General features: G+C 49.8%; 1 protein-coding gene across 1 annotated transcript in view; it reads right to left on the bottom strand.

Annotated features, from left to right (window-relative positions):
* SORL1 (sortilin related receptor 1) overlaps positions 1 to 15716 on the bottom strand; it is a 147938-nt gene extending 132222 nt beyond the window's left edge. The window contains exons 1-2 of the mRNA XM_032428035.1: positions 15342 to 15716; positions 68 to 184 (exon numbers count right to left, since the gene is read on the bottom strand). Coding sequence (XP_032283926.1) covers positions 68 to 184; positions 15342 to 15617 — 393 coding nt within the window. The 5' untranslated portion in view covers positions 15618 to 15716. The remainder of the gene's footprint in view (positions 1 to 67; positions 185 to 15341) is intronic.
* Positions 15717 to 15724: the final 8 nt, after the last annotated feature.

Raw genomic sequence — 15724 nt, 5'->3', positions numbered from 1 at the left:
CACCAGATTCCAAGAGGGCATGTTGGTGGCCTCACAGAGGAGCGCCCAGACCAGCACCAATACTTACATCACTGCTCCTGGGCCTCGCCAGGGCCAGGCTGTCCCGGGCCAAGGCCACGATCACGTTGCTTTTCTCTCCAGCCCAGTGCACCACCATCTGATTGTGGGAATCATTCAGACTAACCTGAAAGAGATCAAACCGACACAAGAATTAGGACCCACGATGAGTGAGGGCCACGATATTCTAAAGCAAGACTCTCTCTCCTCCTTTGTCACTCAGAAACAGCTAAGATTCTGAGATCTGGAGCACAGGGCCAGGCTGGCCTATTTTTCCCCCAGTGCAGATTCCATAAGACACAACTTCCCCAAGAAGAAATACAAATTCCCTGCTATTTTGGATATAAGTGGATTGCAAAAAAATCTTCTCAGGCTCTCTCTGGCATAACCAGTGACTTTCTTATTCTTGTCTTTTGCGTAATCAATCTCCGGTTACTTTCATCCCTAACCCATACGGGGTCATGCACTCCCCTAAGGCCTTGAAACCGAAACAGACACATCTTCCTCATTCAGAAAGAGTGCACAGGCCAGAAAGACCACAGGCTTTCAAACCTCCGTTCAATCTGGTGCCCTGTCTGGCTGACAGGTGACATGGCTCGTCCTGAGCGCCTCGCAAGAAGGAACAAGAGAAAAACATCACGGTACAAGTTTTATTTACTTAGTTTTGAAGGGTCCCAAGTAAGGAAATATTTTCCAGGACTCCCCAGAAATGACCTTCGAATTCTTGCTAACAGTAGTTCCTAGACTTCTGGGTTTTGTAAACCAGTAAGATGAAAATTAATTAAAAAGGCCAGCAGAGGATTGGCTGGCCAACTCCATTTTGCCAGGTAAGGACATGAACAAAAACAGCCACTGTGTCGAGCCGGACTTGCTGTTCTCTGAACCGGTTTCCTCTGCTCCCTGAAGACATAGCAGACTCGTGCCCAGGCTCTGCCTTGCCCTGGGGTGTGGCCTGACTTCTGGCCTCAGAACATGAGGGAAGGTGGTCAGGGCCACCGGCCCCAGCCCCTGCCAGCCCTCTGCCTCTTCCCCATCCGCAGGCCCCATTCAGGACTCCAGAGCCCCAGGTGAGGGTGGAACCACAAGGAGGAAGGAGCCCACGTCGCCAATGAGAAAGCCCTCCACTAGTCAGTAACACTCGCTTTGAACCCCTTACAATTAGGGGATCCATTCATGCCACTGAACTTCTGGGATCCGTCCGTTATGCAGCTAGCCCTCCTAAGCAACATGACCACCGTAATCACTGTCATTTTTTATTTTTATTTTTTTTTAAAGATTTTATTTATTTATTTGTCAGAGAGACAGAGAGCACAAGCAGGGGGAGCGGCAGGCAGAGGGAGAAGCAGGCTCCCCGCTGAGCAGGGAGCCCGATGCGGGGCTCGATCCCAGGACCCTGGGATCATGACCCGAGCCGAAGGCAGACGCCTAACGACGGAGCCACCCAGGCGCCCAATCACCGTCATTTTTTAAAGAAAGGACAGTTAAACACCGAAAACTGAATAAGGATCTCAGAATAAGAACAGTTCTTTTAGACAGTTTTGCTTTATGAAAAACTAACTCCATTCCTTTTATTCTCCCTCTTTCAACCAGACACGGACAGACAGTCCGAGGGCCAGCATCTCAGAAGCCCTGAGCTCACATTTCACCTACTCTGTGTGAAGAGCAAACCGATGACCGTAAGAAAAAAAATTCCGAGAGCTGTCGTTAACAGTCAGAATCAACAACACCCCCCCCCCCCCCCCAAATCAGAAACATGCACTCTCCCTCTTGCTGAGCAGTGTCTGGGAGAAGCCTCTTCCACCAGCCTCTCCAACCTCGGCTGTCTGGGGCACATGTAGAAGGAAATCAAGCTTCTGGGCTCCAAGGAGCCTCCGCACAATCCCACCTACATATCCCCCCACCACCCTCCCCTTTTGGGCTGATGCAAAGTCCAAGCCTGAGCTGAGCAGCCTCTGAGCTGCCTTCCCGTGGAGGTTCTGCGGCAGAAAACCCTCCCCACACCGCCTTTCTCCTTTCTGTTCTGTCCCGCCACCGCCCTGACTTTCCCCACCCCCCTCCTCGAGGTGCTCTCAGATGTCACAAGGGAGAAGGCAGACACCTGTGCCACAAACTTGGCAGACAAGATGACAAAGGAGCGGATCCTTAACTACCCTGCTCTGACCCTGGAGCACCTGTGTTTCATTTGATCCAGGATCCAAATGCTTTTGGAAAATATCTGAAATGAGACTTCTGTAAAGAGAAAGACCTTTTGGTATTTTTTAGGAAAATACGTCATTCCAAAATGTCCCTTCTCGTTCCCAGAGAGACGTCCAGGTGGGCATCAAGAGAGAAGGACGAATGGAAAATAGAAGTAAGTAAATAATGTAACCGAGAATGCTACAGAGGAAAGCAGCGGAGACAATCTCCACCAGCAGCTCATGAGGCCTTACTCCAGCCTTCCCATTCTCCCACCACTCGCCCTCCAGCTCATGCTGCTGGGAAGAATCTAGAAGCATCTACAAATCAGAAGCCCAATAGCACAAGCACCCTGGGAATTCAGGCTAAAAGTCTTTGCCCTCCAAAGACATTCTCGCCCTTAGAACCAGAGGGGAATAAATAGTGAACGTATGCGAACATGGATACGATAAAGGATTCGGCACCTGGAAGAATCACCCGAGTTCTCAGGGTCTGGCATGAAAGAGCCCACCAACACTTGACTCGGGCAACCTCAGAACGGTCCCCCTGGCAGGTGACAATCTGAACAGGTTACAGAGCCTCCAGTGACGAGAGTGGGAAAGAGGTCTCAATGCTACGTGCTGAAGTCTTTCTCCTCAGAGGACACGAGATTTATGAGGCCCCTCAACCAATCCTAACAGAGATGAAGGGGTGAGAGCAGTGCAAAGGACAAGCATCAGAACGTCCAAGGGCTTTCTGACAAAGGAAGCCAAAGGCAAGCTTGGTGAAACACCTTTAAAAAAAATAAATAAAGGACTTGATAAATGAGACACAGTTAATTGGAGATGTCAAAGCAGCAGGGAGGGGCCCGATGCCTCCCCTCAGAAGGCAGAGAAAAATCACATGCCACCAAAATCTCCACACACAAAAACTGCATCATCAGCAACCCACAGCATCCGGAGGTACCCGAAGCTTCGGCCTGGCTCACCGGCAGTCGTTAATGCCCCAAAGGTCACCCGGCTGGGGCTCCCAAACCCAGCTGACAGAACCACCCCAGACCTACCAATTCAGATTCCTCTCTGACTGGGGCCCAGGAATTCCTGTTTTTAAAAGAGACGCTCCGGGTGTCCGTAATGCAGCTTATCTGGGGAGCAGTGAATCTAGTCCATTCCCCTTCCTACTGGGACTACCTGGGATCCAACTGGTGGGAGCCGGAAGACTCACTGTTTGGGAGAGAGGCTGTCTTTGGGTATTTGGGGTAGTTGTTAAAACTCCATGATCTGATATACGCCATGATGTGGACAAACCTCAAAAACACCACGCTACTGAAAGAAGCCAGACACAAAAGGTCACAATATTGCCTGATTCCACGTACATGAAAGATCCAGAATCAGTAAGTCCATATAGATGGAAAGCAGACTGGTGGTTGCCAGGGCCTGGGGGGAAAGGGAACCTGGGGAGTTACCATTTCACAAGTAAGGGGTTCTATTTTAGAGTGATGGAACTGGGCAGGGGGGTGATCGTACAACACCGTGAATGAACTATACACGCCACCGCATCGTTCACGTGAAAGCAGTTAATGTTATGTGAATTTCATCTCAATAATTTTTTTTAAAAGCCTGTATCTGTGACCTGTAAAGAACATCATATTTCTGAGGTGCTGATCTAATACCAAGGAGCTCCCACTCTTAAGAAATGCTTCTTTCAGCTCATCTCGATCTTTTCTGCTACCAAAATAATGCAGCCCGAATGAGTCATAGTGGAGGCAGGCTGAGGAGTGGGTCTCTGGCCAAAGCAATCCTTCAAAGCACCGTCAGCAGCATCTGCAGAACCATGGCATCCCTGCAGGCCGCCGGGTCCCTGCTCACTGGTCCCTGGTCCCCGGCTGGAGAAATGGCCACAAGCTCGGGGCCAGCATCCACTTCCAGCTCCCAACAATCGTCACCACCCCCACACTGAACACCCCTTGGTCCAAGCCACCCCCATGCTGTCTCTCAGCCCCCCAGCACGCCCTGGCGTACCAAAGAGGTCAAATGATTTTCCTCATTATTCAGAGTGAGAATAAGAATCTGCTGCCACCCAAGCCCCAAGCTCCGGGTTGTTATAAATAGAAGGGAGGACAAATAAATTGCTTGTTGTATGGAGGTACTGATTGCTCATGCATTCACTTACTGATGAAGGCACTGAGGCCTACTGAGTGCCAGGCACTCTCTGAGGCTCGTAAATAATTTCTCCCCTTGTCAAGGGTACACAGAGCACTTCTGGGGGAAATCGGTGCCGCTAGTCTGACCGGTGATAAGATATTTACAATAAAACCGTCAAAATCTGTGTACTCAATTGAGGCTTACTCAGGAGGATGGGGTCCTTAATGGAACAGGCCCCACATCATCTCCATTCATTCCTTCTGCCATTACCTCTCGCAAATTAGTCAAACCCAAAGATCAGGATGTCCTAGACACCCACAGCCTGTGGTCCTCAACACTCCTACACAGCTTCTTTCCAGAACACAGGACGAGGAGGACAAACAAGGCAGTCTGGTTCACTCCTCTGCCTCGCTAGCAGGGAAATACGAAGAAGCATTTTTAAAATTCTGCAACGAAGTATAAAACAAATACCACGTCCTTCAATTTCGAGGACAGAGGCAGCTGCTGAATCCCCTGAACATCAGGGCAGGCCTCAGGAAACCAAAGACAGACTCCCGAGGCCCAAGAATAACAAGGTTTTCTCAGACCATCCATTTGCACGACCTAAATGCTAGGTATGCAAACGGCCCCTCCGTGTCCCCATTCAGTACGGTGTCCTCACTATATTTAGCAGGCTCATTACCCTCCCTGGGTGCTCCACCTCTGAAGGAGAGCTGGAATCTAGTTTAAGAACTCCCCACAGACAGCCCCTGCTCAGGGAGTGTCTGCTCAAGCATTTGACTTGGGTTTGCTCAAGATGCTTCACCCACAGAACTCATTAACTACTCTGCTGAGAAATTCAGGCTGCCCATTTTACAGATGAGCAAATAAAGAGAGAATGACCATGGATGATAAAAGTGAGCATTTCACCACCATCTCCCTTAACTGTAGTCATGAGCTCTCTTTAGAAGACAGGTAGGTATGTAGGTAGGTAGATGTCTTTTGCTTTCTCTCTACCAAAAGGGTGAGAATCGTATTTTCACTGACTTACAATACCAGTTCAGAGAGATTTACCTGTATTTCTGATCATCCTGGGCAAGGAGAATCTAGCCACCCCTGACCTCTATATGTGGCAGCCCCTCCTGAGGAACCCCACTTTGTCATTTAGCAAATAGCAGCTTTGCTAATTCTGGAAGGTCTCCCTATTAAAAAGAACCTGTGAACAATCTCTGTCATGAAAATAATCACCCCTTAATTTACCAGCTGGTAAGTAAGAAAAAGAAGAAAACATCGGACCAAAAGGAACCTCAGAGAACATCTAAACCAACTTCCACATTTTGCAGATGAGGTTAAGCCCACAGAAAGAGTCAGAGGTGCTGTTCCACACGACCCCAGAGCAGGGCATACAGGCAGAGGCTACAACAAGCCCCAAACTGGGCTCTGTTAATCGGCTGCTGAGCACCTGAGCCCGGGTTAGCCTCAAATGAGGATTCACCTATGAACCCAAGCCATTTCCAAGAGCTCTGCAGGATGGCTTCACAACACCCACTTTCTCTGTCCTTCCTCTTTGGGTCTGCAGTTTCACCGTAAATAGCCCCCAACCTCATTCATTCATAAATATTTACTGAGCACTTATTATGCAGCAGACACTACGCTGGCTGTTAGGAAATAGGATTTCTGGGGGCAGGGGCATAACTTCGTGTGGGGGAAAGGGTGTGACTGCCCAAATACTGGAGACATGACCGACAGCAGGTACCACAGGGTAAGGGGAGAGGAGCTGGGGGAAATGGGATGGAGGAGAAAGATCCGGACCCAGGCAAGAGCAGAGCAAAAGCCAGAAACAGGGGAGACATGGGGACTGTCAGATTTGAAAAGCTACAAGAAAATTAGTGTAGCCAGGAAAGCCAAGGGGAGGGTAAAATTATAGGAGATCTCTAGGTTTTCAAGGGGGAAAAGAGAGTTCACAGCAAACAGGCTGTGGGTCCCTGGCTGAGAGCAAAGCTTTCACTGGAATATTTACAAGAGGCAAATGTACCACAGGACACTGGAGATGAGTCAGAGGCCTGGGTTTGAGTCTTGGTCTCTAGGACTCATTAGCTGCAAAACCTTTGGTACGTCGCTACACCTTTTTGGAGCCTCAAAATACCCATCTGTGAAAAGAGAAGGAGGATAATTCTTATCTTCCTGATTTTATGGGACTGTGAGAAGCATCCAATGAGAGGTTATCTGTGAATATATTTCATAAACTTCAAAATGCTGAAACATCACTTCCTTTTGTTGTTGGTCTATTATTTATACCAAAAGAAGTCATTCCTCGCAAAATGGCTCCATATAAAAAATTAACGTCAGCATCACCAGGGCTGGGACCCAGAGGCCGACGGGGTTCCTGACGCTCCGGCGTACAGGTGGCACTGACTTCTAGCACTTTCCTTGCCCCAAAGGAACACATTTAAATCCCGCATCGAGCCCTCACCTTCCCGGTGGCTTCCTTACCACACCGAGGGAAGCTAATGGAGAGCAGAACACATCCCACCCAACAGCACGGCTGATTCCCCAGTAATGCGAGATGCCCTCTAAGCTGCAGGAGGGCAAGGCGCCCGCTGGAAGGCCCCCCGCACCTCTCTGTTAGCTCGACCCCTCCCCCAGCTCAGAGCAGACAGGACTTTCACCCCGTCCGAGTCCATCTCTCCTTCATCTGTCTCCTCTGGAGATTCATGGCCTTGTTTCTGCAAGAGCCCTTCCATCACCACCAGCAGCCAGATGCCTTGCCCAATCCAGCGAGCCTCGTGCACAGTGAACTGCAGGATTTTTTTTAAACTTCTCAGTGAGAGAACTTCAGGGGACTAAATACATACAGAGGAGGTAAGGCCCAGGGGCCCGGTCTCCCGTTACACAAAGAATGGTTTCAAACACTTCAAGTGTCCCCAAACACTCGCACGGTTTCCCAGGCCACTCACCCACCTCCTCTCTGTCCCCACGCCCTGCCATCAGCCGGTTCTTCTGTGGGGATCCTTGGGCAGGCCAGCACTGGCCTTTCTTCCCAGGTCCCCAGGCCAATCCACATGGAACCACTGTCTAAGCATGCATCCCCTGGGCTAACGAGAAACAGGGTCCTCTACCATCTGGACCCCGACCCCATCCACAGCCCATCTCATAGGCACCCACTTGAGTGTCCACAAGGACAGCCTCCAAAGTAGTCTGACCCAAGGCTGCTTTGAACCCCAGCCCTCCAAGCTCAATGAGATCATCCCAGCTTTTCCCAATTTCTTCTGGACACAGAGGTTTCCCAGGAGTTCAAAACAGAGTAAAATGGATTTCACCCCAGTACCAACTGGCGTCTTAAATTCCCAATTCAAGACCCACTCAACGGCTCAAACCCACAACTATTTAACGTAAGAATCACCCTAACCCCTTCCCCACTTCGATCCATAGTTATTCGGGGGAAAAAATTTTCTACTGAACAGGTTAGGCTCTTTTCTAAGTAACAGAAGTAATATTACTCACTTTCTTCATTTAAAAAACCAAAAAAGGGGGATGGGGAGAATAATACACGGCACGTTGGCCCCCACGCGGCCCAAAACGCCTATGATACAAGTACATCTTTTTATTGCCCTTGTCTGCCACTCGGATTTGGGACATAATCACATCAGCCTGCCTTTCTGAGAATTCGTAGCTGGGTTTTTAATCTAATTTAGGGGACTGGAGATAAATCATCGTGAAGGGTCCCGATTTTCCGAGCCAAGAGCTTGCAGCGGCATGCTAAGTTATGGGGCTGGCCGGGGGGGGAGGGGGGACCATGCAGTGATGAAGACCACACGCCCCGTGCTGTTTGTCTTCATGCCAGCCTGCAGGGTCGCAGGGATGAAAGACAGACCCAGCTCCGCTGCGGTAAGTCAATAAGTGCACAGGAAGCAGAGGGCAGGGGCGGGGAGGAGATGGCTACATCTTTCACTGCTCAACAGCCATGCGGGGTCTGCGCACCACGCCGGCAAGGCCTGGGCCAAGGGAGCTGTGTGTGCCAGGCCACCTCAAAAGTGAAGGCACAGGGGCGCCCATGGGTGGCTCAGTCGGTGAAGCGTCTACTTCGGCTCAGGTCATGATGCCAGGGTCCTGGGATCGAGCCCCGCATCGGGCTCCCTGCCACTCCCCCTGCTTGGGCTCTCTTGCACACTCTCTCTCTCTGTCAAATAAATAAATAAAATCTTAAAAAAAAAAAAAAAAGTGAAGGCACCGAGGTCAGCTTTCATCACCCAAGGATGGAAGGAGGCAACCGTGCAGAGGTCCCCCCCCGCCCCAACCAGATGAACACTGAACCCACTGCATCCTCCACGGCCACTGATGTGTTCCGACCTACCTAGGAGAGGCCACTGTTTTCCAGACACCCAACCTGGCAGTCCACGGCCACCGACATCTGGCTTCAGACTACAGCCCTCCAGTCTTGTTTTTCCCCCCGCTGTCTGTGGTGAGAACAAATGCAGGCCTTTGCTGGAAATACAGCGTCTCTCCTGGGTGAAGCAGAGGTTGCCCAGCACTGGAGAAAGCAGGCCTCCCGCCACCCGTTAAAGCTACGCCTTCCAACACGGTATCCAAGGGCCACATGGGGCCATTTCAACTTCAATTTAAATTCATTAAAATTAAGTGAAAGAAAATAAACGGAATTCTTCGGTCATACCAGCCACATTTCAAGTCTTGCACTGCCATGTTTGCTAGTCGGCACGCTGGGCCACGCAGATACAGAGCGTCTCCCGCACCGAAGAAAGAGTTGTCAAAGAGCTGTGTTAGCAGATCCGCCGTGAGCCCAGGAAGACCGGGTCTTCCCGCCCTTGGCTGCAGCAGGGACACGATCATGGAGGTCAACATTCTTATTAACAGTGACCCAGTGGGTAACAGAATTTTGTGCTTATTTTTAACTCCCCACCACGGTCCTAACTGTTATGAAGCCCTATTTTTATGGGACCCACCCCAAAATGCACAGAGCATTCCTCATGTGATAATAAAAAACTGGGGGTCTCACAATGAGGTAGGAAACAACCCAAATCTTGATGCTAATCAGCCACCGACCCTGCCTTCTCTGATTTATAGCATTATCGGCCACTTCAGTGCTAGAAGGCTGCCCATGCCACTTCTTCGAAGGCCCTAGGCCCACAGGTCGATAAACCAATAAATTAGGTCGAAATTAACTGGGGCTCATTTTAAACTGAGGGAAATTGATTCTTGCATCTACGTGGCTGGACTGAATATGCCCTGTGCCAATGGATTTGGGTGTACCTAGAGAATACGTAGGAAGGTTCTGTACTCAACAAAGAAAATGCCTTACCCCTAGCAGCCCAGACCACTTCTGAAGAAACACTAATCCTCAAATATTCAAACCAAAATGTAGCCAGCTCTCTTTTCCTTTGCATCACAACTAATTCTTAAAAAATGGAAGAAAAGTTAGTGTTAATACCTCAGCTTGAATCTATTTCTGTGCAGTGAACTCTCAACTATCCATATCTGAATTACTGTCGAAAATTCTAAACACCAAACTGGCTTTCCCTGAACACATTTATGCCAGCCATTTCACAGATCAGCTACTCGAAGAATGCAAGCTCATTTTAATATTCACCTAAGCAAAATTTAATCAGGAAGGTAAACTGGCGCTTTAATAAAAAGTCTAAATAGGGGCACCTGGGTGGCTCAGTCGTTCAGCATCTGCCTTCGGCTCAGGTCGTAATCCCAGGGTCCTGGGATCGGAGCCCCGCATCGGGCTCCCTGCTCCGCGGGAAGCCTACTTCTCCCTCTCCCACTCCCCCTGCTTGTGTTCCCTCTCTCGCTGTGTCTCTCTCTGTCAAATAAATAAAATCTTTAAAAAAAAAAAAAAAAGACTAAATAAATATGCAGCAAAGGCAAATAGGTTACTTTTTGGATTAACCTCCCCTCCAGATTATTAGAAGGTTCCTGTCTGTCTGCTACAGGGGACAGGACACGGCTGACTCCATCCATCTCTGGCTCTGGGATTAAACAATGACAACACAAAGATGGCTGTCATCTCTAAGGAGGAACAGACCAAAAATACGACAATGAAATGACCCAACGACATCCGCCTTTGGCTTTGGGATATTAGCTGCGGTTAGGATCTGCGTCCTGGATCCCAGGTCTCAAAGCAATCGACTAAACATACCATTAACTTTATTTTACAGAACATAAAGAAAACATTCTCAAAAGGAACGCAAGGTCTTGAAGACCACCAAGATCCTTGGTCTCTAGGTTCTGACATTCTCACAGACCTGAGCTCTTCATCTCTAGGGAACTGCTCTCCAGCAGCCTGCCTGGCCACCAGGGCTACAAGGCGGCTTTCCTGGCCTGCAGGAACCCTCACAATGCGATGAGCATGAGTTTTCTTTTCCCGGGGCCTGGACGAAAAGTAACAACCTATCCCACACTATGACCCCTCACATAACTCCCTACCTTTTGACAGTCAAATGCCATAAATACATTGTGGAGCCAGAGTTAACCTCATTATTCATGCTCTCAGGGCCCATGGATCACAGAAAGCCACTGATATTACAAATTCCAAATTTTCTGTACCTCTGTGCCATACACGCACAGAATGTTTCTGGAAAGACATACAGAAAAACGGAGGACAGTGGTTGCCAACTGAGAAGAGGCAGCACATAGGGGACGCGAGAGGGAAGGAAATTTACTTCTCACCATATTCTTGTACAAATTTTAACTTATAGGCATGTATTACCCCCTGAAGGCTAAATAAACACGTTGGACGCCTTTTCGTTTCATCTGTTTACATTGCCCATCTCCTCACCCCTCCTCCGTCCCCTTTTCCTCCCATTCCTTCCACCTCTCACAGCCTCTGCCCACCATGCGCCAAGATGTACAAGCTCTTGATGAACTAAATGGTAGCCAGAGACTGAGCAAAGAGCCCCATGCGGTAAGAAGAGACGCCAAGTGGAACCAGGAAGTTTTTCAAGGTCACGTCCTTTACCGAGCCAACCCAACACACCTAGCAACTCTTCACCTACATGGAAGCCAATGTGAAACAGCAAATGCTTTGCCTTCTCATCTTCTGGAAGTAAACAGGTCAAGCATCCTAACTTCAGAATCAACCAGCCAATTCTTTCCCAAGCAAGTGTATCTGTAAGAATCTACTCTAAAGAGATCTAAAGCTGCACAGTATTCCACCCCCAAAGGAGGCTCTTTGTCCCAGGGCCTTGTGCTGTAACAGACACTTTACTTTCAGTCTCAATTCAGGACACTGAATACTCCCTGGCCTCTAAAAAGCAGGAATTATGAAGAGAGAGAGCTCATTGGAAGGAAAATAAACCTGTAAATCCTGTTAGGCTTTGCGCTTCATTCCAAAGGATTTTTCCCCAAAACAATACCATTAGCAATACCATGATGGCCCTAAAAGGGAGGATTCTGTACAACAGAATCCCAGTTCTTTATTCAAAATAACCCCCAGGACAGCACAGCAAAATCAGGACTCCACGATCCTCACCACCGCGAGAGCCAACTCATTTTCACTCTCTGTCTGTGGGCTCGCCGTGATCCTCCTTATAAATCCCTTTTCTGTAATTTGGATGTGCTTCCTACCCTCCAGGCTTCTCTTCTTCCAAGTGGGCAGTCGGTCCACAAATATTCATTAAGGGCCTCCCAAGTGCCAGTCACAGAGAAGAGAAAGGCTTGATCCATGCCCTCAAGGAGCAAACAGGGAGATGAGACAAACAAGCAATTATAACACAAGGCTGTTAGTGCTGTAACCAAGCTCAAAAGAACTCTTCCCACTGGAGCCTGGGAATCCTAGGAGATGTTCCTTGGATGCTGAAGAAGAGAACAGAGGTTCTGCAAGCAAAGACCGGAGTGGGGAAGACCATCTCAGGCAGAGGAAAAGCATGCATGATGATACAGAGGCATGGAGTGAACACAAAGTCAGGAAGAAACTCAGTGTGGCAAGAATTACGGAATCCCCCTTCTTGGACTTGGCCCCTTTTAGAAGGGGCTCAACTTCTAAACTCTGAACTTGGGCAGAAAAGTCTTAATATCTGATAGCAACTTGTTTTCGCCACTATTACCAGACTTTACTATTACAAACATGTCTGTACGGAATCATGGCAGAAACCAGTCTCCCACGTTAGAGAACGTGAGGACGACTGTGATCACAAGAACCGTGCCTAGTTTACTCCATAGGTTAGTGGAACCAAAGAAAAAGAACCGACCGACATGCCAACACAGGGCTCTAAGGAGTGCAGTTGGTAGCTCCCTGCAAAGCCCTCCTGGCTCCTCCTGGAAGCTGGTGGCCTTTAACAGCACCCCTCCAGCCTCTGCTTCCAGCCCTAATCTGCGTTGCCAGGCAGCCTCTTAACCTCACTCAGAGGTCAGAGGGCAAGAAGCTGCAGAGTGTCTGAGCCCACTGACCTTAGCCCTCCATCTCCGGTGCCTTCCCGTATCACAAACCTCTAACACCCCACTGTAGAGCTACAGCTGCTTTATTGTGTCCACGTGTATTTGCTCCTGTCCAGCACATGTCTGTATCTCCATCTGTTTTACCTACTCCCTACGTTGTAAACTTTCCGAAAGCAGGGATGAAAAATTCCCCACCCTCCCTCCTTGGCACGCCCATCTCTATTCAGAACCACACTCCCTTCAAGCGATACTGTGGGAGAACATTGCAATTCCTTAAGTTTTAGAAGTTAAAGGGGAGGGGGATGGAATGGAACTTGGCTTAGAGCTAGAAGCAGAATGCCCATATAATTTATAGCCTGCACCCTGACACTTGAGAGTGAAGACAGTGCTCTCATAAGCAGCAGGGACAACTTATAAACTAGGTCTGGCCCAGGGAAAACAGAGGCAAATGGTCACCCTTGTTAGAAAGGTCATTCCAAATAGAAGAGTTATTCCAGAGCTCCAAGAGGGGCACACCAAACTCCTTCAGTCCCTGACTCTTGTGCCTGAAGCCTAAAGGGGCTTGTGGCAGAAAGCCCAGGACCAGGAAGTTCTTCCTTCTGTCTAACTCAGATCCTTAAAGATTCAAGTCGATCCCTCTTTTATTAACCTCAGGGCCTCAGAGAAAATGCTGCCCTGGGCCTTCAGCCTTGGTAGGAATTCCTCATTACGAGTTCGACTGCTAGCTCTCCATCCTTCAACTGAACCAAATTCAATCTGGCTGGCTCAGAAATAGAAAAGCCAAGGGTTTGGGAGTCGTTCCCAATGAGAACACAGTTCATCTTTAACTTGCCCCACGTCCCCAGGAGCCCTCACAAGCCAAACCCAAGGAAGAAATGGTACCTGTATGCACACTGTTGAGACTAGGATGCTCTGCCCTTATCCAAAACTACCCCTGCAGGGGACCTGAGCTCCAGGAAGAATGGACTCCCACCCCTCCCCGCTCCCAGCCCCCAGAGAGCTGGCTCAAGCCCACCGCAGAGCTGGGTGGCCGGGAAGACTCCATGAACAAGGCAGTCCCTCTTTTTCCCTCCCCTACTCAACATCAGGATGCTGCTATCCTGGTTGAGAGCAAGGACCTTGCTGTCTTCTTTTCCACATACAAAAAGAAGTCTCTGATGGGGGTGGGGAGGGCAAGAAGGTCGGGACCCACACACAAACAGAGCAGGCAGGCTCCAGCAGCCTTTCCCACAGCAGTTACCTGCCCCTCAGCACACGCTCTTTCCCAGGGCCTGGTAGTAGATGGAAGTCAAGTGCTCCCACCCACTTGCCACCATCCCCTACCCACTAATTTATAGCCATTTATTTATTTTAGAAAAGAATTATTTAGGGAGCATTGTATAAAGAGAGGGCAACTATTTGATCACCCAAAGGTCACTGAGCCAACAAAAACTAAACAGGCAACCCTGCCCCACGTGACCTTGGGCTAGTCACTTCGCCTCTCCCGGCTTGCGTTTTTTTCATCAACAAAATGGTACAATCAGTGAGATGGTTTATAAGGTTCTTCCTGGCTCCAAGAGTTGAATATTTAAATCTATGTATTTCCTGAAGAAAGGGCTAAAGAAAATCAGTGTAGAGAGGCAGAATTCAGATTAACCTTTTAACTTCTGCTTTAACTGGTAAAATTTTGACTCTAGAAACTGTGCAAATTACCATCTCCTCTGGTCCCACTTTTTCTTTCCCACTGACCTTCTAGTTTTGCTGATGTCAATCTTAACCACAGGGCTCGGAGTCTCATGAGGCAATAACCCGGTCAAATTAATTTTGCCAATGCTGATACTAACCCACAAACTGGGTCTGTTATTCCTAGCAGTAAGTCTGGCCATAAAAGTGAAATTCATGTTACTTATGATCTAATAAGCCCATTGCCTGGACAGAAATAAATCACTCACTGAATAACAATGCCCACCAAATTCTTGCAGCCTTTCAAATCCCTAAGTGCCATGAGTTAATATTCTTGTCCAAAAATAAAGTCAGTATCTCAAAGGGGAAGGTGGAATGGATAGACCCCCCCCAACAAACAACAACAAAATCCAGCCCTTACACACACACACACACACACACACACACGTACACACGCGCCTCTCCCTGTGACCAGACCAAGATAGTCCCGCTTTCAGGTTTGCCCACCTTAACTGTGGTTAAAAATGGTTAAGTATGGAGTCCCCCTCCCTTTACTGCTTTGGGTAAGTACACTGCAGGCTACTCGCCTCCACTGCCAACTGACGGTACACTAAAGAAACCTCGTTTTTCATCCACATGTAAAATGAAGCTGCACCCCTCCTCTACCTGCTGGAAACTACGCGGGTGTGCACACACCCTGGGCAAATGGGCACTGCACCCCGCGAGTTACCTGGAAGGCGTCTGCTAAAATCGACAGAAAGGAGGAAAGATCAATGCAATTCAAGTGCGGACGGTCACACTCATGTGGGGGGGGAGGGGGGACAAACGCAAGCCGGGAAGTCCCCAGCGGTGCCTGCACCTGGGAGGCGACCGCATAGGATGGATGCGGGGCTGAGGAAGTGCGGGGAGAGGAAAGAGCTGGGGGAAGGCGGGTGGCCGGCCGCTCACCTGTCCGTACACCTTGATGGGCTCCGGCTGCAGGGCAGCGCTCCGTCTCCTCCGGAGCGGCTTCTCGTCCGCCCCCCGGGGCCCCCAGCGCGCCCACAGCCGCAGCTCGCGCGGCTCGCCCTGCACCACGCGGAAGCCCCGGTCCTGGGGCAGGGGCGCGCGGCCGCCGTGCAGCGTCTGCGTCCACACCTCGCACAGAGCCCCGGGCGGCAGCAGCGCGACCAGGGTGAATAGGAAGGGGAGTCGCGACTCCCTCCTGCTGCTCCGTGTCGCCATGTTCGGGCGAACGCTGCCGCAGGTGGCGCCGCCGCCAGGAGAGAATGTGCAGCGCGAGGCCGGGACGGCGGCTGGGCCGGGGCCGCGCGCGCCGCTCCCGGGGCTCC

Source organism: Phoca vitulina, unplaced genomic scaffold (assembly GCF_004348235.1).
Source record: "Phoca vitulina isolate PV1807 unplaced genomic scaffold, GSC_HSeal_1.0 scaffold38, whole genome shotgun sequence".
Classification (NCBI taxonomy): domain Eukaryota; kingdom Metazoa; phylum Chordata; class Mammalia; order Carnivora; family Phocidae; genus Phoca; species Phoca vitulina.
This window is presented reverse-complemented; position numbering and strand designations above follow the sequence as displayed.